The sequence below is a fragment of the Protomyctophum bolini genome, assembly GCF_963924005.1.
Source record: "Protomyctophum bolini genome assembly, chromosome: 12".
Taxonomy (NCBI): Eukaryota; Metazoa; Chordata; class Actinopteri; order Myctophiformes; family Myctophidae; genus Protomyctophum; species Protomyctophum bolini.
This window is the reverse complement of record NC_137873.1, coordinates 4182526-4209467: the sequence shown is the minus strand read 5'-3', so window position 1 is coordinate 4209467 and position 26942 is coordinate 4182526. Positions and strand designations below refer to the sequence as shown.

Sequence of the window (26942 nt, the reverse complement as noted above, 5' to 3'; positions counted from 1 at the left end):
CTACATAGTACATAGTGTTGCTGAGGCATGATGGATGGATTGATGAATTCCTCTTCCGTTTCTTTCTTTCTTCTTCTTATTTGTTTTTACAGAGAAGCACAGCTTTGCTATGAACGGGAAATGTCTGTCGTATACATCTATTTGTGACATAAGAGATAAGATTTGGAATGAAATCACCAACTCGGTTGGTTTCCTATACTTTCCACCCCAACAGGTACCTGAGCCGTATGTTCGGCATGCACCCCAAGGAGACGTCCAGGCAACTCACTCTCGCCGTGAAGGACGGCCTGGTGGTGGAGACCCTGACCGTCGGCTGCAAAGGCTCCAAGGCTGGCATCGAGCAGGAGGGCTACTGGTTGCCCGGGGAGGAGATGGTAAGCCTAGCTCTAGCTACCACACCGTTAAGTCTTAATTTATGCTTTGCCGCAACGATGGTGTCGTTCACAGAAAATAAAATGCAAACAAACGACGTAACGCATCGTTTGCGTGAACGTATTTCCGTTGAGTGTCGCTGTTGTGCGACAAAGCATAGCTTAGGAATAGTTCACCCCGCCTCAACCTGAAATCAGGCTGGTCGGGTTCGTCTCAGGAGCGCCGGACACATACAGTTCACTTCACACATTTTATTTTGGTCGTCAGTTCAACCATGTAAACGATACACTCCATGTGCATAAAACATAGCAGTACTAAAACAAAACCAACAACAATAATACATTATTACATAGTTATTATAACCCAAAAAAATGGTATCGGGCTGAAGCTTCTGCCTACACCTTTCACAGACGGTACATACTGTACATCGTCAAGTCATGACGAAGGTGTAGTTTGACATCGGAACGTTTTTGCCTTTGCAAGTAAAAGGCTCCAATCGTCAGACTTGCTCCAGCACCTTTGTTCAAACCATAGGTTAGTTTGTAGTCCTGTTTAATCATATATCATTGTAATCAAGTTATATCAAGTTATTACACCTTCAAATCTCTGCTGACTTTGCATCAGCATGAGCTATATTATTATTCTATTGTACTTCATTTCCTTTCCATTCCCTTGTTAATTGGAAGGAACATGTCAATTTGCATGTTATGAAATTCCATACTGTAATATAAGACGGGTGTATGTAAAATACACCTTGTGGGTGAAAGTACATTATGCCATAATGATTGCACACAATTTCCAATTGCTTGTCTCATTAACTTATGTTATGAATGTTTTTGTCTAATTCAGTAAATGGAACCACACCATGGTCCCTGTGGGGTGCAAATACCTAACCATGGCAGTTTATTTCTCTACCCACAGATCTATGCAATGAATATAACTCTTGTTAATGTTAGTGCAATGATATACACTTTGCAGGGATATTAGAATCGTCTGAAGTGATGTTATTTTAAATTTAACGGCGCCATATAATTACATATAAATGATACATAATAAATGTCTGGACCTTATGAATCACCATGTGCCACTGTAGCAGTGGCAGGCCAAATATTACCTTTGTCTGTTAACAGTTTGCGGATTCTACTTGTGAGGGGCCGATTTCATATTGTCGCGCACAATTAGTAATCACAAATATATGAAAGTTTATGTATTGGAGGTGACAGGCTCTTAGGAGACAAACACAAGCACAGCTCCTTTTTAGAAGCACAACATTTAAACACTACTTTCTGAATCACTTGCAATCACAGGACCCGAAAGCAGAGGGACAAAAGGTAAGGGCTGCATTGTTGTTTCTCCACATTTGGGAGTTGGTTTGTTTCTCTTTGATCTCTCTCTCTCTCTCTCTATTTTCCCACCTCACAACTAACATCATTCTGTGAGAAATGGGCTCCACCACACACAGTGCAATCAGGGATTTCATTGACATTTTTTATGCATTACAATAACTTCAACTTCTGGTTGTGTAGGCTACATGAACTACAAATATATGCAAAGTGCAATTAAGGTAAATAATATTATTGTGTATTTTCCAACATGAAAACATTTCAGTTGCTTTCCATTTCCGCAAAATAAGGGAATTCCAAACGCAGTCAAGTTCACGAGAGTCCTTTTGTAGCACTGTGTTCAGGTGGCCAGACATTTCTTGCGGAATGGATCGGTGATCTTCATGAAAGGTGTGCTCGCTACTTATCTACAGATGTGCCGTTGCTTGACAAACGTGGCAAATTGAAACTGGGAGTCGGGGATGAAGTGGCATGGTCGAAAGCTCTCTTCAGTACCGTGGCTTTATGCATACGGTGTGATTGTATCGCAATCAAAACTATAAGTTTCAGAGTGAACCATTGTCCTGTCAGTGTCCTTTATTTGACTCGCGTCCTCATGCAAGACGACAAGCAATGCTAGCATAGCTGCAGGTTGGTAGCAAGCATCACATCGACGAGTGGGTAGTTCCTGTAGTTTTGTTTTCTGATGGTAGTTGTTTCCTCCTAGTGTGTGTCGGGCAGGGAGGATGGGTTAGAGGGGATGTACGTGCAGTGTTTTTCTTCTGTCCAGCATGCTTTGTTTGTAGTTATATTTTGACAAAGTGAAAATGATGTGTCTGTGGGTGCTGGAGGGGAGAGAGGAGGGAGAATGTTGGGGGGGGGGGGTGGTTGGAAAGTGCTGTGATTTATGTGATTGTACTCTTGCCATGTCCATGCCTGTTACTTGCATTGCAGTGGATCCCTTCTTTTTTTTTCTCGTTTTGATCAAGATGATCTCAAATCTTTTGAAAAGCAATCTTAACTTTGAGAAATGATAAACTGTGATTGCAGATACCGGCCTAAGGAAGCCACATGGGGAAATTTGCATTTCTACGAAATAGGATTCAACCTTTTGCATTTGTGGCGCCCCAACAGTGTGATATATGCATCACATGGCTCCAAAGATCTCTTGGGCCCTCATTTATCAACGCGTTTGTACACCCAAATTTGGGTGTGTACACCGCGTTGATAAATGAGGGCCTTAGTTTACTTTGGATAGATGGACCAACTGATTAACCAAAGTCTCTTAGGGCCGATTCATACTCCTATCTTAGAGCCGAATAAAAGTCGGTTCGGCTCTGTAGAGCCTACAATGTGACGTCATTTGAGGTGCGGAGGGGCGGGTACCGTCCTAAAGTCGTCTCTTCGTGCTACTGAAAAATTCTGACGAGCCGAAATAATTTCTGCACTACAGCGCCGAAGCAGTGTGGCCCTTATAGCCACACTGCTAGCAGTACCATGCTATTATAAAGAACAATAGTCATCTTTGTCATTGATCCTTACTAGGATCCTCCCCCTGGACCTTTTCCCCTCTTGTGTTCATTGACTTTCAGTTATTTAAGCCTCAGTGATTCTAGTGACCACCAACCTGGCACCAGAACCTGTCATAATTGGCATCTTATACACTCTGCCTTTGGCCCACTTCTGGCACCCTGGCTCAAGCTCAAACCAAAACCCTCCCGCATCGCGGGAGCTATGTCGCTTAGTTCAGCTGACATTTTTGTGACTTTGGTCATGGCAGCATTGGCAATGTTTATGTCACAACATAAACATTGTCACAACTTGTACCGATACTTACCTGAGACATACAATTCTCTCGCACTAGTCCATTCACAAGTGTTGCATCATATATAGTATCTCAGGAAATCCACACACAGCAATAACAAACTACTTCAACAACTGTGTCCTACATCGGATGTTGCTCTGTTCGCCTCCCAGAGTTTTTCAACTGATGATTTGTTTAGTTTTGGGTGTAGAAGCGAAATATTGCTTGATGATGAGTCTTTACATTGACTTAATATTGAATTGCTTTGATCAAAAAAACATTGCATGGCTTGTGTGAACACATCTTTAGACTCCCAGGCTCCGATCTTCAAAAAACTCAGCAGCGGAGATACCTCTTAATGCCTGACAGAACACATAGGGTACATGTGGGTGGTCAAGTGTGTCTATACATCTGTGTGTGTATTTGTGTGTGTGTGTGTGTGTGTGTGTCTGTCTGTCTGTCTGTCTGTCTTGTGAATGTGTGTACAATATGGATGTGTGTATGTGTGTGTGTGTGTGTGTATGTCCTCAGTATCGGTATGTGTTTGTGTGTATGTAGACACTGTATTGTAGTCCAGTGTTTCTGTCAGGCTTGGCTTCACATCAGGGTCCTTGCGGGTGGTGCGGAGGAGATCTATTATGAAGCCGTCTTTGCTCCTTTTGTCCTCGTGACTATTTATGGTGCCGTTTGGGCTTGTCTACTTCGTAGCCCCACTATGACCGACTGAAGACACTATAGCACTGCTCCTGTCGGTTCAAGTCCAATAATAATACAATGAGTCTGTAGACAGAAAGAGGCAGGATCTGACATGATAGGTGCACAGTTTTCTAAAGACTATAATTACATTTTTTGGTGTTGTACCTGCCTGTATCTGCCTTAATGTTATGTTCAGGTTTTGTTTACATAGCGATGTACAGTACTAGATTGAAGAGGGTTGTTGCGTGATTAAATCAAGTGACTGGATGTTTGATAAAGGACTGTTTACATGTCATGACTAAATGTGACATTTACAGAGATTTTGAAGTGATGCACTGTACTATATTATCATGAGCTTATGTTCTGATAAGCATAAAGACGGATTTTTAAAGAAACTTCTTGAGGCTTCTATTGATCTTAAATGTGCCAGCTAAAGCTAATAAGCTGGATTTATGTCGAGTTCAGATTTCAGGAACGTGATTGTGAAAGGAGTCATCGGTGTGTAGACTGAATTTGATAATTTGACCTGGAGACAACAAAGGAAAAAAATAATATATATATATTTATGTGCTGTTATTGTAGATGTATATACAGTACCTATCATTTATGCGCCCAATGTGCAAAATGGAGCCAACAAAACGTAAGAAATACAAAGATTTCCAGAACTAGATGGTAGTGAAGTCTGTCTGAGCCACTCCAGCAGACTGTGAGGGGGCGCAGTTGGACTCTTGACACTTTGCATCTTACCGTAGTTGCATTGATGTCAAGTGGTTCATTCCTACTTCTAGTTACAGTGTGTGCTCCAGATGAGGAAAATCATGAGCCGCTTCCATTGAGATTATTTTTCTTAGTGCTATACACTTTTCTACTCTTTGTGCCCTGTGACTTTCTGGTTTCCATGCCAGCTAGCAGAGCTGCCAGAATGCCCCTTTAAGCCATTGTAAAGATTTAGTGTCACTTACAGTAGGTGCACTTACAGATAGCTGGTACTTGAGGTCGATGTTAAGCAATGTAATGTAACATCCTCCTAATTGCTCACATTTCATCAGGAACCACGCTACACTTTTTCGAAGTGGACTATATTGTAGGAAATGTTGCCACAACTATACATATCTGTACATCATCTTATGTCTGTTTTAATTATGTAGTCATAATGCTAATTGATGGTTAAGTGGTTTAGACCATGGGTTCCCAGACGTTTCACCATCCGACCCCAAAATAATGCTGCCATTGACTCGCCACCCCAACCCAACCCTGCAGGGGTTTTTATGCACATTAATGTGCAAATTTGGTGCGCTTTTGTCTGTAATGTATTAGCCTAGGGCTAGGTCTTTGTAACTGTTATGGTTAAAATGTATTTGTAATCATTTTTACCATGTATTTCACTCATTCTGTTGAGTTCTATTCAAGTGTGTAATTTATTTTGATGACCCAAAATAATTTCGCGACCCCCATGTGGGCGGGGTCCCGACCCCAACTTTGGGAACCCCAGGTTTAGACTTCCATCTCTGGAGCCATTTGTACCAACGGCTGAGCTAAGATCAAATCTGACCACTGCTTTTTCTTCATTTCCTCCCTCAACTACACCATCTCCCTCTCAGCAATTACTCCGAAATCTAAATTGAAAAGAATGCAAGGTGGTGGACTTCTCTCCCCTTTAAAAAATAAATAAATATGTACATAGTGGATACTATGGGGTGAATTAGTCAGGGTGGGAGCAGGAAGTGGGGCAGCCTGTATTTGCTTTCCCTAATGTATTGTTGTTTATGTTCTTCCACAGACGGACGAGATACCGGTAACATATTTAAAGCTATTCTCTGTTTGTTGTTGAGGCCTGTATCATTTTAAAAACATTTTTGCCGTTCAACATGACTATAGTATAATTTGCATTTGGGGTACCTGGACCTGGTGTGGATTTTCAATGAACTGGTGTTTATTTTTAAGATGAAGGGTGTAACAGTGGAAAGGGCAGTGTCCTTAGACACCTCTAGTCGTTTTATTGTAGAACTGCTGTCAGGCAAATAAGTAAGAAGTTACTGGTGATAAGATTGTTGCTAAGCAGGGCTGACCTGACTGTGTTTACTGGCTGGAGTTACTTAGTATATTTGGTATGGTTATTGACTAAATCAATTTCCAGGAAGTAAAAGTCTTTGTAGGCCTGAGAAAACATTCCAGGTCATTGTGTATTGGATTGATAGATGGTGTTGCACCTTTTACAGAGCACAGGTGTCTTCATTTGTCTCAAGAATGTTGGCATCCCTTCGTTCATTGCAATATAGTAATATAATTAATTAACCAAGAATCCAGAACGATCTACTATTGCATTTACCATCTACAGTGTTAGGGTGTCAGGTTGTTTATGGTAGCAACAGGTTTGGCAAGTAAGAGTGCTGTATGCTGGAGAGAAGTGTATACAATATATTCGACCTAATATAGTGGTCATTCTATTTCTAATAGACTGATATTGAAGAGGTTAATTCCAAAACTTTAGACATCCTTTTTTTTATTTGCTTCCTAAATATATTTTGTTTAAAAAAAGAAAAAGAAAACATAATTATAAAAATCCTCACGAAACATTCCTGTTTCTGAAGTTCTTAATCTGGATCGTACTATTTAACAGTTACAGTTAACAGAACTGCTTTATTTGGATGCCAGAAAACGTTGTAAGAGAAGGTGATGGATAATGCTTCATTTGGAATAAACCTCTTTGTCTGTATTCTGTAATGTTTATTTTGTTTAGTTAGTTTTTTATGTACTGGGGTACAGTCAGTGAGATAGCAGAGACCTAGCTCCAAGGTGGGAAGATAACACCAGCCAAGAGAAGGCTGATACGTGCATGTAATCTTTGCATCAGTCTATTTGCAAAACAAATTTGCCCTTGTGGAACACAAACGTTTGGGATCAGCCAATTTGGCTACTATTAGAGTTCACACTATTATTTTATATTGCTACTGGGCAGCATTTGAAGAGCTGCTCTTTAATCTCTCAAATATTAACAATTCTCACACCAACATTTTGCCATCACCTTCAGGTGGTTGCAAAATGTTGTTTTGGTGGCTGAACAAGATTAACCTCCCTCCCTGGCTGGTCTCGACGGGTTTGTGGTGGACCTGAAGGGTGGGTGTGCTTGGGGTGGTATGGTTGGTGGGGGAGGGGGTGACCCAAACCTGTGTTCCATGTGTGTGTTCTGTCCAGGAATGGGAGTCAGAGAGTCACGACTGGTACTGTTTCGAGTGCCACCTGCCGGGCGACGTGCTGTCGTGCGAAAACTGCTTCCGTGTCTATCACCTCAAGTGTCTTTCAGAAGAGTACAAACCACGAGATGGTGGCGTCCACTGGCACTGTGCGGTCTGCAGGGTAGGTGGTGTGTGTGGGTGTGGCCGTGTGGGTGTACCGTATATGAGTGTGCGGACACACCAAGGTACTTGAAAGGATAACTCACCACCAGAAGGCCACAACCTGACCTGCCCTGGTGAATACCTGTGCCCCGAAGGGCACTTTATCTTTACAGAAAATCCTAAGCATTTGATTTGTTTTAAACATTGCACATTTTAAAACCAATTTCCCCCGGCTATATCACTGTATATCTGCCTGGTAAAGGGAAAACTAACTTTGAATCCCAGTTTCATCACTATAAAAGTGCTTTTCAGAGTTCAAATTAATTTGTGTCTTATGTTCCCAAAAAGAGTTGGTGAAATATACAGCTTGGCAGGGGTTTGCCTTTGAGTAAAAGTTCAAGATCATTGGCCATACCATAACCGCTGGCCTACTGGCCACTATTTACGTTAAAATACATGTACAGTATATATGTGGTTCCGATGTTGAAGTCATTTTGACACGAGTGTCGGGGGCAGACAAGGGTACCAATATTGTCAATAATGTCATTAAACAAAGTCAAATAATGCAGACCGACCAATCTACCAGTATTTTGTGTTACTGGTCCTGGATCAGCAGCTCGTTCCATGTCCAATGTCTGTATCCGTCTGTCTCCCAAAGCTTTTACAGACTAATCTTAATTGACAGCCTTGGTATTTGTTGACAATTGGGAAACCTTTTTTGCTATAAACTGTAGATCTCCAGCGGTTTGCATATAATTATTGATCTGTTTGTTTAGAGTTCACCTATTACCTATGACAAGGGTTCTCAACGTTTTTGGCTGGGTACCCCTGGAAATGCTTTGGCCATGTCTCACGAGGAACAAGGCAACAAGTGTTTGTGGGTCACAGACCAATTTGTATGGGTCGAGAAGTAGTGAAAATAGCTGATCTACAAGCTCGCAACGTGGCGCAAAGATACACGTTGTGTGTTTGTAGATCTGCTATTTTCACTAGTTTGGGTCCTGGGCAAACGTCTATAATCTCTGTTTTGGGTCTCGACCTGAAAAGTTTGGAAAGAAAGAATTACTTCTGCTGGCTTCCCACACATGGACACGGGCAGTTGTGCTCGTCGGAGTGCCCGGAAAAGCTGGCGGCACCGTGCCATGGTAGTGGACAGGAATACCCATCGGATGTGTTTTCTAACATAAAAGTTGCATTCTGTGTTCAGGTGGCTTATTCGTTATCTCCAGACAAGCCAAGCGAGTATCAAAATCCACGTTAATTCACGTTTTTTGTTTTATGACTTTCTCTTAGGATGCTTCAAAAGTTTGATTAAAAGTTTTGTTTTCTTGTGAATTGGATGTAAACAGCAGCTGAAAACAGAGAGAGAGAGACAGCCAGGCAGTGAGACCCTTCCACAGGGAGAGGTCAGTTCCTCTTCAGTTCACTGCATTCAGCTGAAAGCCCGCTGACCTCACAGGAGTGTGTGTGTTATGGTTTAAATGTGACTCGACTGTTTGAAAAGATTATGTCCATTTCAAATGTTTGTTTTTCTTTAACTGTTAACATTTCTCTTTTCCCCTCCTGCCCTCTCTCTTTCACCCCTCTTGACTACTCTTCTCTATCTCTGCCCCTCCCTCCTATCTATCTCTCTCTCTCTCTCTCTCTCTCTCTCTCTCTCTCTCTCTCTCTCTCTCTCTCTCTCTCTCTCTCTGCAGGGAAGTAAAAAGAAAAACCTGAACAGACAGGACATGCGTAAATACCTGCGTTTTATTGTTGAGCGGATGAAAGAGAGGGTGAGAAAAGAAACCACACACACACACACACACACACACACACAGTATAAAAGACTATAGTAGCTTACATTGTTACCCAAGCTGAGAGATTGCTAAAATATCAAACTCTTGGGAATTCAGTTTATTGAACAATACATACATGATGCCGTGTAAATACACCAGATTTAGCAAGAATGCTAATTTCCATTCGTAGTCCCCGTACATAAAAGAAACAACAAGGGGCACAAATAGAGTACAAGGTACGAAGCACATTATCAATATGAAGTTACTCAATTGGTGTCTTGGTTGAGTGTGCCAAGGTCGTACATATCCGACTGGTAGGCATTGAGGCAAACCAATATGTTGTAGAAGTCACAAGTCAACATGACGGGGGGGGGGGGGGGGGCATCCGTGTTTTTTTTTAATACTGGTTTAAATCAAAGGTCCAGTAACGATCTACAGCAGGCCAGCCATTTATTTTATGTATTTATTTATTTCTCCTTTACTGTCAACCTTCCTGTGTTCCTCCAACCGTCCACCCCCCCCCCCCCCCCCCCTCTCTATTCATCTCCCTTCTTTCTGCTGTTTATGGATACAGTAAATCTTCATCACTGCAGTATATATTGTCATTCTGCCCTTTCTCCCCCTTTTCATCCCTCTTTCATTTCATCACCCCCTCGTTCCCTCTCTTCGGCCCTCTCGTCATCCCACTTTACCTTCCTCCATCTGTTCTCTTTCTTTGTTACCTTTTCTCACACTTCCTTCGTCTCTTTCATCACCCTTTCATTCTGTTCCCTCTCCCCTCCTCCACCGTTCTCCCTCTCTTTTACACTTTCTCCTACCATCATCTCTCCATGGACCCCCCTCCCCATCTCCACAGTCGTTTTATCTCCTCCTCGTCCCCTTTTCCATCAACGTACTTATTGTACCCCTCATTTCCCTGTCCCTCTTTTCCTGGCCTCTCCCTCCTTCATCCCATCTTTTGCCTTTCATTTTTCTGACCATCTCTCTCTGCCTCTATCCTCCCTCTGTCCTTCGCTCGTTCTCTCCACTCTATAAAAGTGGCTTTAAATCTTCTCCCTCCTTCTTTTCCCCATCATCCCCTCTTCATTCCAACCCCCCCTCTCTCTCTCCTTTTACCCATAATCCCCTTGTACTATAAAAGTGCCACTAAATCTTTTTATACCTCCTCTTATCACTCTTTCTCCTCCCTCCCTTAACCCCCCCCCTCTCTCCTTATGTCTCCCTTCTCTCATATACCATCTCTTCCATCCATCCCTCCTCTATCTGCTTTCGTTCTTTCTCTCCGTCTAACTCTGTCCCACTGCTCTTCTATGCCATAAAACGCAAACTCTCTTGATTCCTTCCTCTCTCTTCATACATCTAGCCTTCCACTAAAGTGGAAAATGAAACACATCACAGAAGATAACTGATTTAGCGGTGAAAAATGTCCCCGAAATAAGTGATTTACATACACAATGCATCATGACACCAAATAAATTAGGCTTTACTCTATTTAAGTTTTTCATCTCTATCTGTCTGTCCTCGCCTCTCCGTCATTCATCTCTTCCCATCTCCTCCCTCTCGCTCCAATATCTCTGTCAGCTCCTCGTACACAATACGAATGTTATTAAATCTAAATATTCATCCATTCTGTCTCCCTCCCTCCTTAACGCCCTTCCTCTCCCGTCATCTTCATCCTGTCATTGATCCTTCTCTTTTACCCTTTCCTGGTCAGCATTTGTTTTGCGTGTGCAGGCGATGGGAGATCTCTAACCAGCAACCACCAATACATCCGGTGACATCTAAATGTAGGGGACTGCCCCTGGTGACATCTGAATTCAGGGGAATGCCCCTGGTTTCATCAAATTTAAGAGACCGCCATAAAGTTTTTACATTGTTGCTGCAATGCAGCTACTTTTTTTTTTAATCTCAGTTGTTTCCACACAGTTTTTGCTACTACCTTGAATATAAGTGTCACCAGATGTATTGGTAGGCAGACATTTCAGATTGTCTCACTACACAAGACTTGGTACAATATGCCTAAAACATTATTGTTTAGCCTCACCTCCCCCCCCTCTTTTTCTATCTCTCCAGGCGGTGGATCTGAATAAGAAAGGTAAAGATACCAAACATCCCATGTACAGACGCCTGGTTCACACGGCAGCAGATGTCAATATCATTCAAGAGGTAAACCTGTGTGTGTGTGTGTGTGTGTGTGGTAGTGATTACTGTACCATTCACTCTACTCTGCCAAACTGCCTAGAAAACTTAGTTCTCAGCTTGTGTGTGCCACATTGCCCTTTCCTGGACCCCTTGCATGTTATGACCACGTGTGCACACATGCGCACACGCACGCACACATACTTCCTTCCATGTGAATAGAGCTCTTTGTGCTTATTTTTACTTCTCTCCAATCATCTCTCTGTCTCTCCGCCTCTCATCGGCCCTCTCTCTCTCTCTCTCTCTCTCTCTCTCTCTCTCTCTCTCTCTCTCGCTCTCTCTCTCTCTCTCTCTCTCTCTCTCTCTCTCTCTCTCTCTCAGAACCTGATAGAGGGGAAGTACCAGAGTTCTGATGAGTTTAAAGCAGATGCCCAGCTGATTGTTCACAATACAGCCATCTTGTTTGGAGGTGATTGAGAGGGAAATAATGCACATGACAATGTTTTCTCTTTTAATTCGAGTTCTATTTTCACTTTTAAACCAGTGCTCCAGCTGAACTGGTAACGGATAGCCGATTAGAATAGAAATGTAATCATTTGATCTAATTCTATACACTGATCGTGCTTTTGTGACGGTATGTCTTTTTAACGACACAATTTTAGTCCATAACCACTAAAACTCTCTCGACGTCTTAAACTGGACGTGAGTTGGCTCTGTACTTGGACCGCTTTTTTCCACCTACACCAAATCTCTTTGAAGTTCACAACGTGCCACGACTTTAAGCACTTTAAAGTGGTTAAAGTTATGTTGAACTTGGACCTGTCCATGATTCCAATACTGTACGTCATACAATGAGAGATAATTGATTCACTACTTCTTATTTGGTCACAGAGCACAGAAGCAACAGATAAAGTTGATTGGCAATTTTAGCAATTGATTACTGTAATGTTGTGGTGACAAATTCTTTGATAATGATCATGGTTCTACCTACTATTCATTCGCAATTGCAGAGCAGTGTGCTTGGTTCTGAGCGTTGTATTGTTGGTGGTTTCTTGCAGTGCACAGCGACCAGGCAGAGTTTGCACGGATCCTGTACAGCGACATGTGTCATGAGGTACAACTATACTCTGTTACTGATCTGAGAACAGCACTGTAGTGCAGGGGTTCGCAACGCTTTTGGCTGGGGACCCCCGGAAATGCTTTGGCCTTGTATCACGACCCACCCCAATACAAACTGACTGCAAAAATAACCTTAATAATAGAGAAAATATATCTTAAATGAATACTGAAACCAGATATAATCATTAAGGAAAGTTTATGCATGTACAATGTATACTATGTAAACTCTTCATTTCCATTTCCCAGCCATTCAGTTTTTGTTTTGTTTTAAAAATAATAATAATTTGGGGACCCCCCCCCCCCCCCCCCCCCCCCCGAGGGGTCGCGATCCACGGGTTGAGAACCCCTGCTGTAGTGCACCATGAGTGAGGATGTGTGTAGATTATATACTGTAGAAAATAACTATTCGTTTTGCAGTCTTTCCTTTCACTTGAATGTCAATAAAATGAAATGTATTTCCATTTAAAATAAATGTACAAGTACATCTCACCTCCTTCATTCTCTCTCTCTTATCTCTCCCTTTTTTCTCCTGCAGTTAAACGAGTTGATGTTGTGTAAAAACTGTTTCTACCTGTCCAACGCTAGGCCTGAAAACTGGTTCTGCTACCCATGTGTAAGTAACCTGACCTCAGATCTGCCGCTATCATTCCTTCACATCATCATAACGACCAGATAGCCACACCACTGTGCGATGGGCTTCAACATATCCATGCTTGTTATTATGCTGTAAATAAAAAGTTAAAAACATAATTTTAATCCATCTGTTTTATTGATCCGAATACAAATGAGATTTTGTCTTCTGATGAGGCTATACCTTTTACCTTTTTTCATCCCTGGTGTTTACAGACTCCGAATCATGAGATCGTATGGGCTAAGATGAAGGGTTTTGGCTACTGGCCGGCTAAGGTCCTCCAGAGAGAAGACAACCAGGTGGATGTACGGTTCTTTGGACACCAACACCAGAGGTGAGAACTGGTACTGGTAAGGGGCAGCATTGTACAGGGAGGGAGGTGATACTGGAAGGACGTATAATTCCTGGGAGGACATTTTCTCTAATCTTCCACACTTGCTCTTTATCCCATCCATCCATCCATCCATCTTCAACTGCTTATCCTTAGTCGGGTCGCGGGGGCAACAGCTCCACCAGAGAGCTCCAGAATCCCTCTCCAGTGCAACATTAGTAACTTCCTCCTGAGGGATCCCGAGGCGTTCCAAGGCCAGTGAGTCGATGTGATTCCTCCAAGTGCCCCTTGGTCTGCCCCGGGGTCTCCTCCCAGTGGGACGTGCCTCGAGGACCTCCCTAGGGAGGCATCCTAACGAGATGACCGAACCACTTCTTCTTTATCCCATTGGTCTGTATCCCCCTCTCTCTTTCAGAGCGTGGATTCCCGCAGACAACATCCAGGACATCAAGATGAGCATCCAGCAGCTGCAGGTGAAGCGCAGCGCCGGCTGGAAGAAGGCCTGCGACGAGCTGGAGATGTACCAGCGCTTCTACAGGGACGAACGCCGCTTCATCTCCAAGGTGGACGACGAAGGGGAGCTGGGAGAGGAAGAGGAGGAGGATGCTGAGGAAGAGGAGGAGGAGGAGGAAGTAGTGCAAGAAGAGGAGCAGGAGACGAGCAGGGGAGGAGCTGGAGCTGGAGCTGGAGGTGGAGGTGGAGGTGGAGGTGGAGGTGGTGGTGGAGGTGGAGGTGGTGGTGGTGGTGGAGGTGGTAGTAGTAGCAGGAAGGCGGTGGAGCGGCCAGAGAGGACGGAAGAGGCAGAGTCCAGTATCTCATCCACAAGCAACGAACAAGCACGACATGTAAGTGTAGACTTTCTCTTTCATGTCGTATACGTAAGTGGACACAGGAAGGAAGTGGAAATGTGGGCTTGTTTCACGGGTATAAAAAAACCCATAACTCATGCCGGTCGGCAAAGCTAATTTCCAGATTTTCCACAGAACCTTTGAGGTGTGCATCTGCCTTCTTTTCAGATTTTCCACAGAAAAAGGTAGCTATGCAAAAGAAAACCAGCTGGTTAAGCATGCAAGACTTTCAAGTAGCCTTGTGAGCTCAGCTTTGAAGGGAAATGTGCCATAACACTACCCTTTGTTCTTTAATGAGACGGACAGTAGACACTAGACAGTAGACAGTAGAGTCACTTTGTTAGGATTTGACCAGATAGGATAGATAAGGGTTAAAAGATGGAGGTTTTCAAGGGAAATATGCCATACACTAACCTTCCTCTGTTCTTTATGTGATTGACTGTAGAAAAGTTGCTACGGTCTCTTTAGTATTTCACAGGATAGGATAGATGTGCCATGTGGGTTACAAGATGGAGGTCTTAATCCCTAGAGGGAGGTATGGCAGGTGGTGTCATTGCATTCAGCCCACAACACCTCCACTGTACCTCCTCTATATGAAAATGTGCACATCTATCACTGAAACATAAAATCTGACAAGTGAACTGGTGTCTTGGAGTTAGACGGTGACACCTGGTGGACTGGCCACCGCATGACAGACCTAAAATAAATCTACAATGTTAACTCTGTCAAGTGCTTTGTTAAGCTTCTTTTTACTTATTTGTTACTATTTTCAACACACAATGTTTCCCTAATAGTGGGGTCGTATCTGATACTTCGTGACCGCGGAGAGCAAAGGTCCGTTTCTCAGTGGATGTATCATCTATGGAGGTTAAAAAACAAATTGAGCCTCCATGTATCATGTAAAAATGCGGGCAAAATTTATGAGAGCCCCAAATCCATATGGCCACCATCAACAACCTGTTAACCCATTTAGGCCTGACGTCGAAATAAGAAAAAAAGTCTTCTAAATGCTGACAGTTTTCTGAAATACCTGTGTTTCTTTATCAGTGGTGCTCAATATTTCATGTCAAGGACGCCAGAAATTATCTGTATTTGGCCGCCGACCCCCATCTGAAAATATGTTGTTCCAGGAACCCCTCAGAAGCAAAGATTTGAGTTAAAAATGTTCACTCTGAAAGAATATATATTCAAAGATTTGGGCCACATTTTCACGATTTTTCAAAAATAGCAGACCTACAAGCTCGTAGCGTGCCATTTGGTGGCGCGTTATGAGCTTGTAGATCTGCTATTTTTCAATAGCTAAATTATAACAATGTTTAAAACACCAAAAGGGGTTCCTGCCCAAAATGGATTATGCTCAAATGCGCTGACCTCATCACATTTGTGATGACAGCTATGGCCGTTTTTAGTGCAAAACTAATGCTTGGAATGGATTCAGAATCATGTAAACCCCCTACTTTGACATGTCACATGCTACTTAAAGCAGAATTAATTTTTGGTAATTTTGCCATAACAGGTTGTTGATGGTGGCCATATGGATTTGGGGCTCTCATGAATTGTGTCCGCATTTTTGCGAGGTACATGGGGGCCCAATTAGTTTTTTAACCTTCATAGATGATACATCCACTGAGAAACGGACCTTTGCTCTCCGCGGAAGTATCAGATATATGTGACCCAACTATAATTTTGAGATGGTATAAACATCCAGGAATGGGGTTAACCAAACTTACCTCAAAACAGCATGCAGGGGCATCCATTAGTTCATCTAACTCTGGACAAGTACGAAAAATCTCCCCAAACCTGAACTATCTCTTTAAATACTTTGACAGCTGTCCGTCATATTCATCACTTGTAGACTTTGACTCTCATGGATCAGACGAACCTATCCACTGTTAATCATGTTATCCTGTGTTGTGTTGTCCAGCTCAAACCCATCCACTGTAGCTGTTAATCATGTCATCCTGTGTTGTGTTGTCCAGCTCAAAGGCAGTCAGGAACCCAAGGCTAAGAAGAGCCGCCGCAATCAACCAGTTGAACCCAAAGAGGAACCGAGTGTCACAATGGTAACTACAACTCATATATGACCGTGTGTGTTACAGCTCAAACCCATGTACCGTAAACTACTTGTAAAGCCCAAAACACACCAATGGGTCCCCATGGAGGTTTAGCCGAACAAGTTGTTAAAATTACTGAAGGAATACGTTACTACTTAATGTGAAAATGATTTACGGTACTCCAAATCGAAGTCGTGGATATAGACAAACACGCACACTACATTTCTGTTGTGTTTCCATCCCACCAAGGATCCGGAGCCTGAGATGGAAGCAGTGAGCTCCAGCCAGGAGATCCCCGTCTCATCGTGCCCCCCCCAGCAGCCTGAGAAGCTGTCGGTGTCAACGCAGACCAAGAAGGCCAGCGGGGGGTCGCCTCGCACCCTGCACCGCAGCACCCAGACCAGCAGCGACGGAGCCTGTCAGAACATGTGTCACGAGAAGTACACCAAGATCTTCAACGACGTCAAGGACATGATGAAGCAAGACAACAAGAGAGAGACGGAGCGGGTAGTCCGAGAGGCCCTGGAGAAGGTGTGTGTGTGACCTGAACACCCCACTGAGAGCTGTGTGTCTCAAAATGTCAAAGCATTTTAACCACTTGAACCCCAGCATCCATATTCTGTAGTATGCAGGGGAACATTAACCAAACAATAGTGTAGCAGATCTGGGATGTCAAAGTGATGGGCACATGAGCAAACTGTTCTGTAAAATCAAAGCCATGCACTACTGGTCCTGGTCAGATCCAGTATTGTTTTAAGGTAGTACGAGTGATTTTATTCTGTACAAACACTAAATGGTGTGAAAGGTTAAACTCTATATTATGATCATAATCATATGGGATTTCTGTGTAATCACTTCCAATTCTACTTGTTTATCCTGTATGAGTTCTCTCTCCTGATTGGATGAAATGGGTTTCCCAATCTGGAAATAAAGGACTGGAGAGACCCTAACCCATTAAGACTTGAGGCTGATTCAACAAAGGCCATCTAAATCAGTAGTTTTCATGCCAAGGACCCCCAAATGTAAACGTTTAGTACCAGGGACCCCCAGAAAAGAAGATTTGTGTTAAAAAAAAAAATATATATATATATATATATATATAACTATTCAAAAATAGCAGATCTACAAGCTTGCAGCGTGGCACAGCGTAACTAGCTGTGAGCTTGTGTGTATGCTATTTTTCAATAGCCAACACCAGCTGTATTTTCAATGCCGTCCTAAAATGTTGATGTCCTCACAACACAAGTAGAGTAATACAAACTACTAGGCATGTAACGATATATCGATATTAATCCCGACGATATGAATCGATTCATTGAAATAAAAAAACAAAAAACCTTTTTTAGGGGGGCTAGTGTGTGATGTGAAATGTGAGCTTTAGTCATATTCAAGTGCTTTTAGAGAGAAATGATAGTCACTTTCAGTAGTAGAGCACTGTAGAGGGGAGCTGTGTGTGTGTCTGTGACTGTGCCCAGGTGATGATGGTCGTTGATGCTCATCAAGGAAGGCAATTATGTTTCTGCACTGTCAAAAGTAATGCTACTTCTTTTGCAATGTAGTTAAATAAAAAATCTCAGGGGGAAGATAAATTATATAAAATTTAAAAAAACGGTAATTATTCTTTAAATATATTTTAATATCGTGAAATATCGTATCGTGATACGAACCGTATCGTGAGTTGAGTGAATTGTTACATGCCTAATGCAAACGTGTGCGTGTGTCTCTGTCTGCTGCAGCTGCGTTCAGAGATGGAGGAAGAGAAGAGGCAGGCGGTGAGCAAGGCAGTGACAGGAGCCCAGGCTGAGATGGAGAGGAAGTGCAAACAGGTGAAGGAAAAGTGTAAAGAGGAGCTGGTGGAGGAGGTGAAGAAGATCGTTGCTCAACACAAACAGCTCATCTCTCAGACCAAGAAGAAACAGTGGGTGAGTGGCAACACAGAACACACACACACACACCCCACAACACCTGAGTAGTAGTTATAATTATAAGTTATGCTGGTGAAACAATGTAAATGTACCTAATACATTTTAGCACTGGGATAATGGTGTGTCTTCTAATATTGCTGGCCCCAGATGTTTGAAGGTTTATTCGTTACATTTAAAGGTTTGGGCGTTTGATTTAATTTATTTTCTGGTGCGTGAATTTGCGTGGCTTTTCTCTACCCATCTCGGTGTAGTGAGGTTACCGAAACGGTCCTTGTTTGTATGTACAGTATGCATTTCCGGATACAGTAGACCAGGGATTACCAACCTTTCTAATAGCATGGACCAGCTGACAATTATTCATAACATGTTGGTGAACCGGCATGGTGCGGGGTGGTACCTAAACACGGAAGACAGTTGAGTGACTGGCAGTCAATCACTACCCGCTTCTATATTATATCACAACATAATTATATCGTTGAGCTAAATGGCGTTATATCATCAAGGATAGGATGATAATCAAGGAGAGGATGATACAAAAATAGTTATCTTTTTCGGCAAATAAATTGTTTACTGTTGACTTTGGAGAGGTGGGACAGTTTAGTTAAACTCTAAGAGTGACTGATTACTTTACCTGGGTAGTTACATATTCTGATAATTATACTTGAATGTTGACATAAAATAATAATGCCGTTTAGCGTTTCATTTGCGCAAATGTCACAAAATAGGCTACAGCTTGTTACGCTGCTGCTCGTTGATCACGAACACACGTTGAAACTAAGGCTACCTAACTAAAGATACCAAGGATTCGACAGTGATGTCGCTGTTATGCAACACGGACTTGAAGCTGTTTTATAAACCACAGTCAGTGACATCACTGACAAATCCTTGGTGTCTTCAACGGTTCATGCGACCAAGTCAAACTATTCACCGCTTTTGGAAAATCTTGATGACGCACGGACCGGCTATAGATTCACGGCCGGGAAAACTTGGAATTCCCTTCTCGCGTACTGGTCCTACATGTCCCGCGGACCGATTGGGAACCTCTGCAGTAGGCGGGCTACTACGAGACAACGCTAAAATGTTTAGGATAATATCCTGGAGGACATTTTCTCAACCGTTTCCCTCACCAAGGAACATGGACTCGGAGCGTTGAAAAACGATGAAAACTCCTGTCGGGTAGTCGTTAAAAAGTGTTTTGGCTACATCAAGCGACTTCAGCCACAGCATCCGGTCCGTTGCTAAATATGCCTCCGCTGCTATAAATCGCTGGGCGCTATGATTTATTGGATTAAATAACCCCGGGCGTTCGCGGTGTTAAAAGTATTAACAAGAGCTTGTGACTGACTACATTGGATCCATTGGAAGACATTTTTCCATTTCCTGAAAAGTCATGACTACAAAATGCCATATTGTTGCAGGTGGGAGGGGGGGAACCTCCCACCAGAAACGATATGGAATGTGGTAGTCATGACGTGCCTTGTGTGCCTTTGTCTCCTAGTGTTATAACTGTGAGGAGGAGGCCATGTATCACTGTTGCTGGAACACCTCGTACTGCTCCATCAAATGTCAGCAGGAGCACTGGCACGCCGACCACAAACGCACCTGTCGCAGGAAGAGATGAACAAACCCCCCCCACCTCCTCCCAGCCAGCACGCAATTGGCTACCTTCCCCTGTCACTCAACTTCCACGACTACCACCCACCCATCAAACCCCTCCCACGTCCTTTTCTTGCCTTCCTGGACTTTTTATGGACTGTATGTAAAATGCAAAGGCGGGAAAAAAAGAGAAAAGAAAATGTTCTCGCTCTCTCTTTTCGATTTCTTTTTTTCTCATTTTGTATCTCATTGTTATTTAATATACCCGTATATGTTGAATAAAGAACAGGTTGTTTGAAGAGCATGGCTCTCACTATACATAGTATATGATTTCCTGTTTTTTCTTTTTTCTTTTTGGAGGGGCAGGGGTCATTTGTTTCTAGATTGTTTAGATTTTGACTTTTTTTTCCCTTTACTGACGTGCTACTTTTGCAACCGTTACTTTGGAGAATTTGTTTATTTAAGTGTGTAGTAACAAATCAGCATTAACTGAGATTTTATTACCAGAATTTTCTAATCACTTTTCTTACTGTAAATGCAGCAATGAGGAAATTACATGGCGTGGATCTTAGAAAATGAAAAAGCGAAAAAAAAAAGAAAAAAAACAATTGTTAAGTACTATCGCAGTGTTGAAATAATTGCTCTGCTTTCATAATGAAAATATATGGAAAAATAAAAACATTGAAAAATATAAATACAGGAACAAAAAAGAAATCCCAAACAAACCTGTTTAAGGTTATAAATTGTGTATAAATGTAGCTCACAGACATTTAGCGTGAAATATGTTTTTGTTTTGTTTATTGGTCTCATGACTATTTGGGTGGATGGTCCTTCCATCCATCTGTCATCCTGGAGTCACTCGCATATCATTGGGAACAGGGTTATGAAGTCGGCCATTAAGATGCCGACAAAAAAATAAAAAATAACAATCTTCCATTTTATGTTGTTATGCACAGCTTTGGGGTTGACTTTTGAATAGACTGTAATTTTTAAGAATCAAAGATTTTAAAAAAGAAAACGAGGGGATTTTTCTGTCCTTTTTTGTTGAGTGTATATGTGTGTCTATATATATATAAATATACTGTATACACACGCACTGAGCTGGATCTTGGAGAGGTTTCCTCTGTCACTCCCACGTTTTCCCCACGACCCAAACACTTTTAATAATGGCAAAATAAATTATTTTGTTTTAATCTAAAAATGCTTGCCCCTCCCCAACCCTCTGTGTTTAGGTCATTTAAAACAGTGTCTTTATTGTGGTGATGTTCACTCTGATTACCGTTTGAAGTGACTAGATATCACACTCTTCACTGCGTCATGATGTAGTAGGTTGTCGGTGCCTGTCTTCATCCTTTCCAACAATATCCTATTCTGAGTAATGCCACGTGCATGTCGATATTATTCAAATTGTTTTATTTTGTATTCAATTATTGAGATGATTAAAAAAAGAGGATGAGACTGAGAAACTAGCTTAGCTTGTTGAATGGACAACGGGGAGACAGATGGACCAATATAAAATATATGCAAAATGTGAACCATCAAGCTAAGAGTGGTTTGTTTCTGCTGTCCTTCGTCTCAAGCATTCAGTGTGTAATTACAGTGCTTAACTCTTTGTTGGAAAGGGGACAATTAAATTGTTTTATCCTCATCAGAAATGGTATGGTCGATGTTTCTTAATCAAGCCTACTTTATACCGAATGACGGTGCTGTTAAAAGTAGCTGATTTTCAAGCTACCTAAACAACGTGCCACCTTGTCATGCAACAAAGTATGAATTAAGCTTGATGTGTGACGTGTTAAATCCCTGTGACGGTTTTCCTCAGTTATGAAGAGTTGACTGAACAGAGGAAAATGGTTCATTAGTTTATTATATGATCCTTTATGCCGCTCAATCATTTCTTCATTACCCACCTCTGGACTATCTTGCTACGCATGTATTGGCAACTGCCATCAGTTAGTTAATTTAAGTGTATCACTTTTAAACCTAAGTAACACATTTTGTTGTAAAGTTTAACTACTGCTCGTTTGAATTAACAGTCATATTTGTTTGGTTCTCTTATTCCATAATGCTTGTTGATTTGTTTGTCAATCGTAATTATAAATTGATTGCACCGTGACAATTGTGTCTTTATGAAAAGCATGCTACAATTAATTTGCCTTGAGTGCAACGAGCTATTTGGGTAACGTTTCAGTTTTAAAATGGCCTTATTCAGTATGTTAACCTGTGGATTAACCTGACAGTGCTCAGTAATATATTATAAATTAAAGTGTTCCTAATAGACAAGTGTGATCAATATGCAAGCATGTGACGGTTACAGTGTACTTTGGTTGTTACCCTGCTTGGAAATAATACACTAAGACATGACACAGGATAATTGTGTTTATACGTGATACTTTCCCACTGATTAATATGCTGGAATATAGCCATTGTGTGTTGCCACCTTCTGTTTGTTTTTGCATTTCATGTTCTTTTCTCTCCTAGTGTTTTTCTTTTCTTTTTTTTCCCCTTGAATGAAATTACATTTCATTTTATTAAGTGTCACAACTTTCTGGTTTTTAGGTGAAAATCATGTTTGTATTACTTGTAAATAAAATATTACACATGTCAATCAAATTATACAGTTTAAACGAATGAATTTCATATGTCTGACATATTTCAAATAGTTCTACTGCCAACATTAAATGGGACATACATTCATCTTAGTCGTGAAATCCTTTGCGCTTCTTTTTTCCTTGTATCTTTGAACATGGAATGTTTTCTGGGATCCTGGAAGAGTGGGCACCTGAGAAGTCTGTGTCTTATATTCCAAAGCATACATTTTATTCTTTATTCTTTACATGTATCCAGACTTCTCAGTGCATGTAAACAAGGCCACTCTGCGTCATACCTGAAATTGTAGCCCAGCAGAACATAATACTGTATGGTCAGCGGTCATGATGACGCTCAGAGTTTGGTGTTTTAATGTGAAGTACAACCATCGAACCATGTTCTAGCTTTTGCCTTATTGTAATAAAAGCCTGTCATCTTTAACACAAACTTCACAAAATATGTGAATTTTAGGGCAAATTTGCACACTGAATGTTGTTAAATCAATTTATGGAGACTCATTCATTTTCAGGTAGGCTGCTTTAAGATTGTGAATCTGTATTTCAGCTGGTATGTGACTTTGTGCTGTAAATCAGATATGTGAATTGTCAGTACGATAACATTTTAATTAGTTGTTTGTCTACTCTAGTCCCAATGAGTCGCCTTGTGATGGGCAAAACTATAGGTTACTTTAGTAACCCCAGTTATTTAAACGACTGAGCGAGGTGAATCGCCCTATGGGGAGTGCCATCTCTGGCATGAACACACAGAATTAAACCATATACTTCACGAACAATTTCATTGGTCGGGACTTCTACCCGCCCATGGCATGATCACCCCTCCCACCGGGGTGATGACGTTCCTCTCATGCCACACGGGTCATTCCATGTTAACCAGATTGGCTTCTGCTTAGTTAAGTCAGAAGGGTAGTCTTTCGGGCGATTCACCTCGCTCAGTCGTTTAAATAACTGGGGTTACTAAAGTAACCTATAGTTATTTTAAACTCCTTCACTCAGTGAATCGCCCTATGGGGAAATATAAACTCCCGTATAGCTACCTACCAGTTGAACAAGTCCCAACCAACGTCACAGGCTTTTTACCTGTGACGGCCAACCCAACCCACCTCTTACCTGGAAGCGACGTCTAAAACGGCATGAGCCATTGCAGACGGCACCACATCCAAGTTATAGTACGTGGCGAAAGTCGAAGGGGACGACCAGCTCGCCGCCGTACAAACATCCTGAATGGGGACACCCTTAGCGAGCGCCCAGGATGCAGACATACCCCTAGTAGAGTGAGCCCTCAAGCCCCCTGGGGGCTCCACTCCTCTCTCGGCATATGCCAAACGAATGGCTTCCACAATCCACTGTGAAAGTCTTACCTTCGTTATCGGTTTTCCCTTACTTTGGGAACCCCATGACACGAACAATTGATCCCCATTCCTGAAAGGAGCAGTTCTGTCCACATAGTGTCTCAGCGCTCTGACCGGGCATAGGCAATTCAACCTCCTCTCCTCCACAGAGGAGAAAGGTGGCGGGTGAAATGCCATCAGATCGACCGGGGCGCAGCCAGAGGGGAAATTCTTAGGCAAGAACGCGAGGCTCGGCCTAATAGAGACTCTAGAGTCGTTCCCGCTGAATCTCATGCAGCTCGGGTTGACCGAAAGCGCATGTATGTCGCTGGCTCGCTTCGCAGTCGTCAAAGCGACCAGCAGAGCAGTCTTTAGTGTGAGGAACTTCAAGTCCACTGTCCCCAGTGGCTCGAAGGGGCCCTGTGAAAGGGCGTCCAGTACCAGAGTCAGGTCCCATGACGGGACCAGAGACCTGGAAACTGGACAGGCTCGCCTAACGCCCGCCATGAAACGACGGACTAGCAGGTTCTCACCTACTGTCTTGCCGTCTACCCCCACGTGGTACGCCGAAATGGCCGCCAGGTTGACCTTCACAGAGGATTGGCCTAGACCTCTGTCCAGGAATTCCTGCAAGAAGGTCAGAATGTGCCTCACCGAAGCCTGAAACGGGATAACCCGTACAGGTCTGGCCGCACACCAACGTTCGAACACGGTCCAGGCCGTGTTGTATCGTTGTCTAGTAGACGGGGCTCTCGCCCCTAGAATCGTCGTGATGACGTTCGGGGGCAGGCCTTCGGCATCCAGGTTCAGCCCCTCACGGGCCAGACCCAGAGGTCCAGGTCCTGTGGACGTGGATGGAAGATCTCCTGCCCCGCTTGGGTGAGCAGGTCCCTCCGCAGCGGGAGCTGCCATGGCTGGTCGTACAGGAGTGGGACTATGTCCGACCTCCAAGACCCCCAAGCCGGGGCCACCAGTAGCATGCATAGGCCCTGAGTCCTCACCCTGGCCAGGGCGGGGGGAATCAGGGGCAGAGGAGGGAATGCGTAAAGCAGGCCCCTCGGCCAAGGGTGCGCCAACGCATCCATGCCCAGAGACGGGGACCCTGTCAGGGAGAAGAAGTACTGACACTTCGTGTTCTCTTCCGACGCGAACAGGTCCGCCACCGGCGTGCCGTATCTGGCCCATATCTGAGCTGCTACTTCCTTGTGCAGCGACCACTCGTGGTAGCGGAGTGGGCCTCTGGACAACAGGTCGGCTCCTGTGTTCAGGAGTCCTGGGACATGGCAGGCCGTGATCGACAGCAGATGCTCGTGGCACCATGTCAGTAGCCTGTGTGCCAACGTGTGCAGGCGCAGGGATTTGAGCCCTCCCTGCTTGTTGATATAGCACATTGTCGTGGTGTTGTCGGTTCGAACCAGAACGTGACACCCCTGGATAAGCGGTTTGAAGTGCCGCAGGGCAAGGAAGACCGCCAGGAGCTCCAGATAGTTGATGTGTGCACGCCTCATGGCTCCGTGCCACACTCCTCTGGCCGTCCTGCCGTCGTGGGTGGCCCCCCACCCCGACATGCTGGCGTCCGTGGTGACGATCTTCCTGGTAAGGGTCTGTCCCAGGGGAACACCCTCCACCAGGACACCTCTGTTCGACCACCACTTCAGGGCGAGTACACAGCCTGCAGATACCGTCACTCGCCGTGACAGGCACCTGGTGGGCACACCTAGGGACCTTATCCATCTCTGGAAAGGTCTCATGTATAGCCTGCCCAGCCGTACTAGGGAGATGGCCGACGCCATGAGCCCGGCCATCCTTAGGCAGGTTCGGAAGGGGACCCTCTGTCCCGTCCTGAACAGCGTCACGCACTGTAGGAAAGCGTCCATCCTCGCTTGGCTCAGTCGAGCCGTGTAGGAGACTGAATCCAGTGCTATGCCTATGAAGTCTATCGACCTTGTGGGGACCAGAACACTCTTCTCGTGATTGATGGTGAACCCCAGGGAGGTCATGTGGAGCACCACTTGAGTGGTGTTCCGCATCGCCTCTCGTGCAGAGTCTGCGCTTAGTAGCCAATCGTCGATGTAGCTCGCTACGCGGAGACCCAGACACCGCAGCGGGGCAATCGCTGCCTCGGTGCATTTCACAAAGACCCTGGGGCTCAGGGACATCCCAAAGGGGAGGACAGTGTACTCGTACACTCTCCCCTTGAAACCGAACCTCAGGAATTTCCTGTGAGGTGGGTAAATGGGAATATGAAAATAGGCGTCTTTCAGGTCTATCGACGTGAACCAGTCGTTCGGACGTATGGAACGTACGAGGGACTTGGCCGTCAGCATTTTGAAGTTGAAGGTCTTGAGGTACCGATTGAGAGCCCGTAGGTCCAGTATCGGACGTAGCCCCCCCCCTTTTTTCTTGACCAGGAAGTAGCGGGAGTAAAAACCGCTGCGACTCTGAGTCAATGGTACCTCTCTGACGGCCTTCTTCTCCAGCAGGGACTGAATCTCTGTCTGGAGCACTTCTGCCGCTTGCCCACGAGCTTCGGAGAAGAGGACTTCTGCGAAAGCGGGTGGTCTCATAGCAAACTGGAGCCTGTAGCCCTTCGCTATGGTGCGTAGGACCCAGGGGGATGCCCCGCACAGTTCCCACTGCGGTCGGCATCGAGCCAGAGGGTTCTCTGTGGCCATGGGAGCCTCCACTGTGGCAGTGGAGCTCCCTGGACGAGAGAAAAATTGGGCATGACCCGTCCGGCTCGTGACGAGTGTGCCCGTCGAAACGGGTGCACTCGGCACCGGAAATAGGTCCCGTCTCATTGTGTCGGGAAACCCAGGGGTTTCCCTCCACAGCGAGCTCATGCCCCCCCGATATTGTTGTTGTTTGTGTTTTTTGGGCAAAGCCTTTATTACAGAAACATGACAAAGTGCATTTGAAAAACAGGGTGCATTTATGTGAACAATATCTGCGGTCTCCGTGGAGAGCCTCATCCGCTTCAGGGGCGGCCCGAGTGTGAGGTCCGAGACCACTACATCTTGGCGGAAGCCCGGAGCGTGAGGGGGGCTGGAGA

At 43.9% G+C, this 26942-nt stretch overlaps 1 protein-coding gene across 3 annotated transcripts in view; it reads left to right on the top strand.

Moving 5' to 3' along the window:
* zmynd11 (zinc finger, MYND-type containing 11) overlaps positions 1-20646 on the top strand; it is a 29694-nt gene extending 9048 nt beyond the window's left edge. For 2 of the 3 annotated variants that reach the window (XM_080778604.1, XM_080778603.1), the window contains exons 3-18: positions 215-374; positions 1680-1703; positions 5975-5989; positions 7390-7551; positions 8882-8938; positions 9230-9307; positions 11384-11476; positions 11831-11918; positions 12508-12563; positions 13104-13181; positions 13415-13533; positions 13946-14375; positions 16358-16441; positions 16682-16963; positions 18169-18354; positions 19856-20646. In XM_080778604.1, coding sequence (XP_080634730.1) covers positions 215-374; positions 1680-1703; positions 5975-5989; positions 7390-7551; positions 8882-8938; positions 9230-9307; positions 11384-11476; positions 11831-11918; positions 12508-12563; positions 13104-13181; positions 13415-13533; positions 13946-14375; positions 16358-16441; positions 16682-16963; positions 18169-18354; positions 19856-19978 — 2035 coding nt within the window. In that variant the 3' untranslated portion in view covers positions 19979-20646. The remainder of the gene's footprint in view (positions 1-214; positions 375-1679; positions 1704-5974; positions 5990-7389; positions 7552-8881; positions 8939-9229; positions 9308-11383; positions 11477-11830; positions 11919-12507; positions 12564-13103; positions 13182-13414; positions 13534-13945; positions 14376-16357; positions 16442-16681; positions 16964-18168; positions 18355-19855) is intronic. The other variant, XM_080778605.1, reaches the window with a different exon arrangement.
* Positions 20647-26942: the final 6296 nt, after the last annotated feature.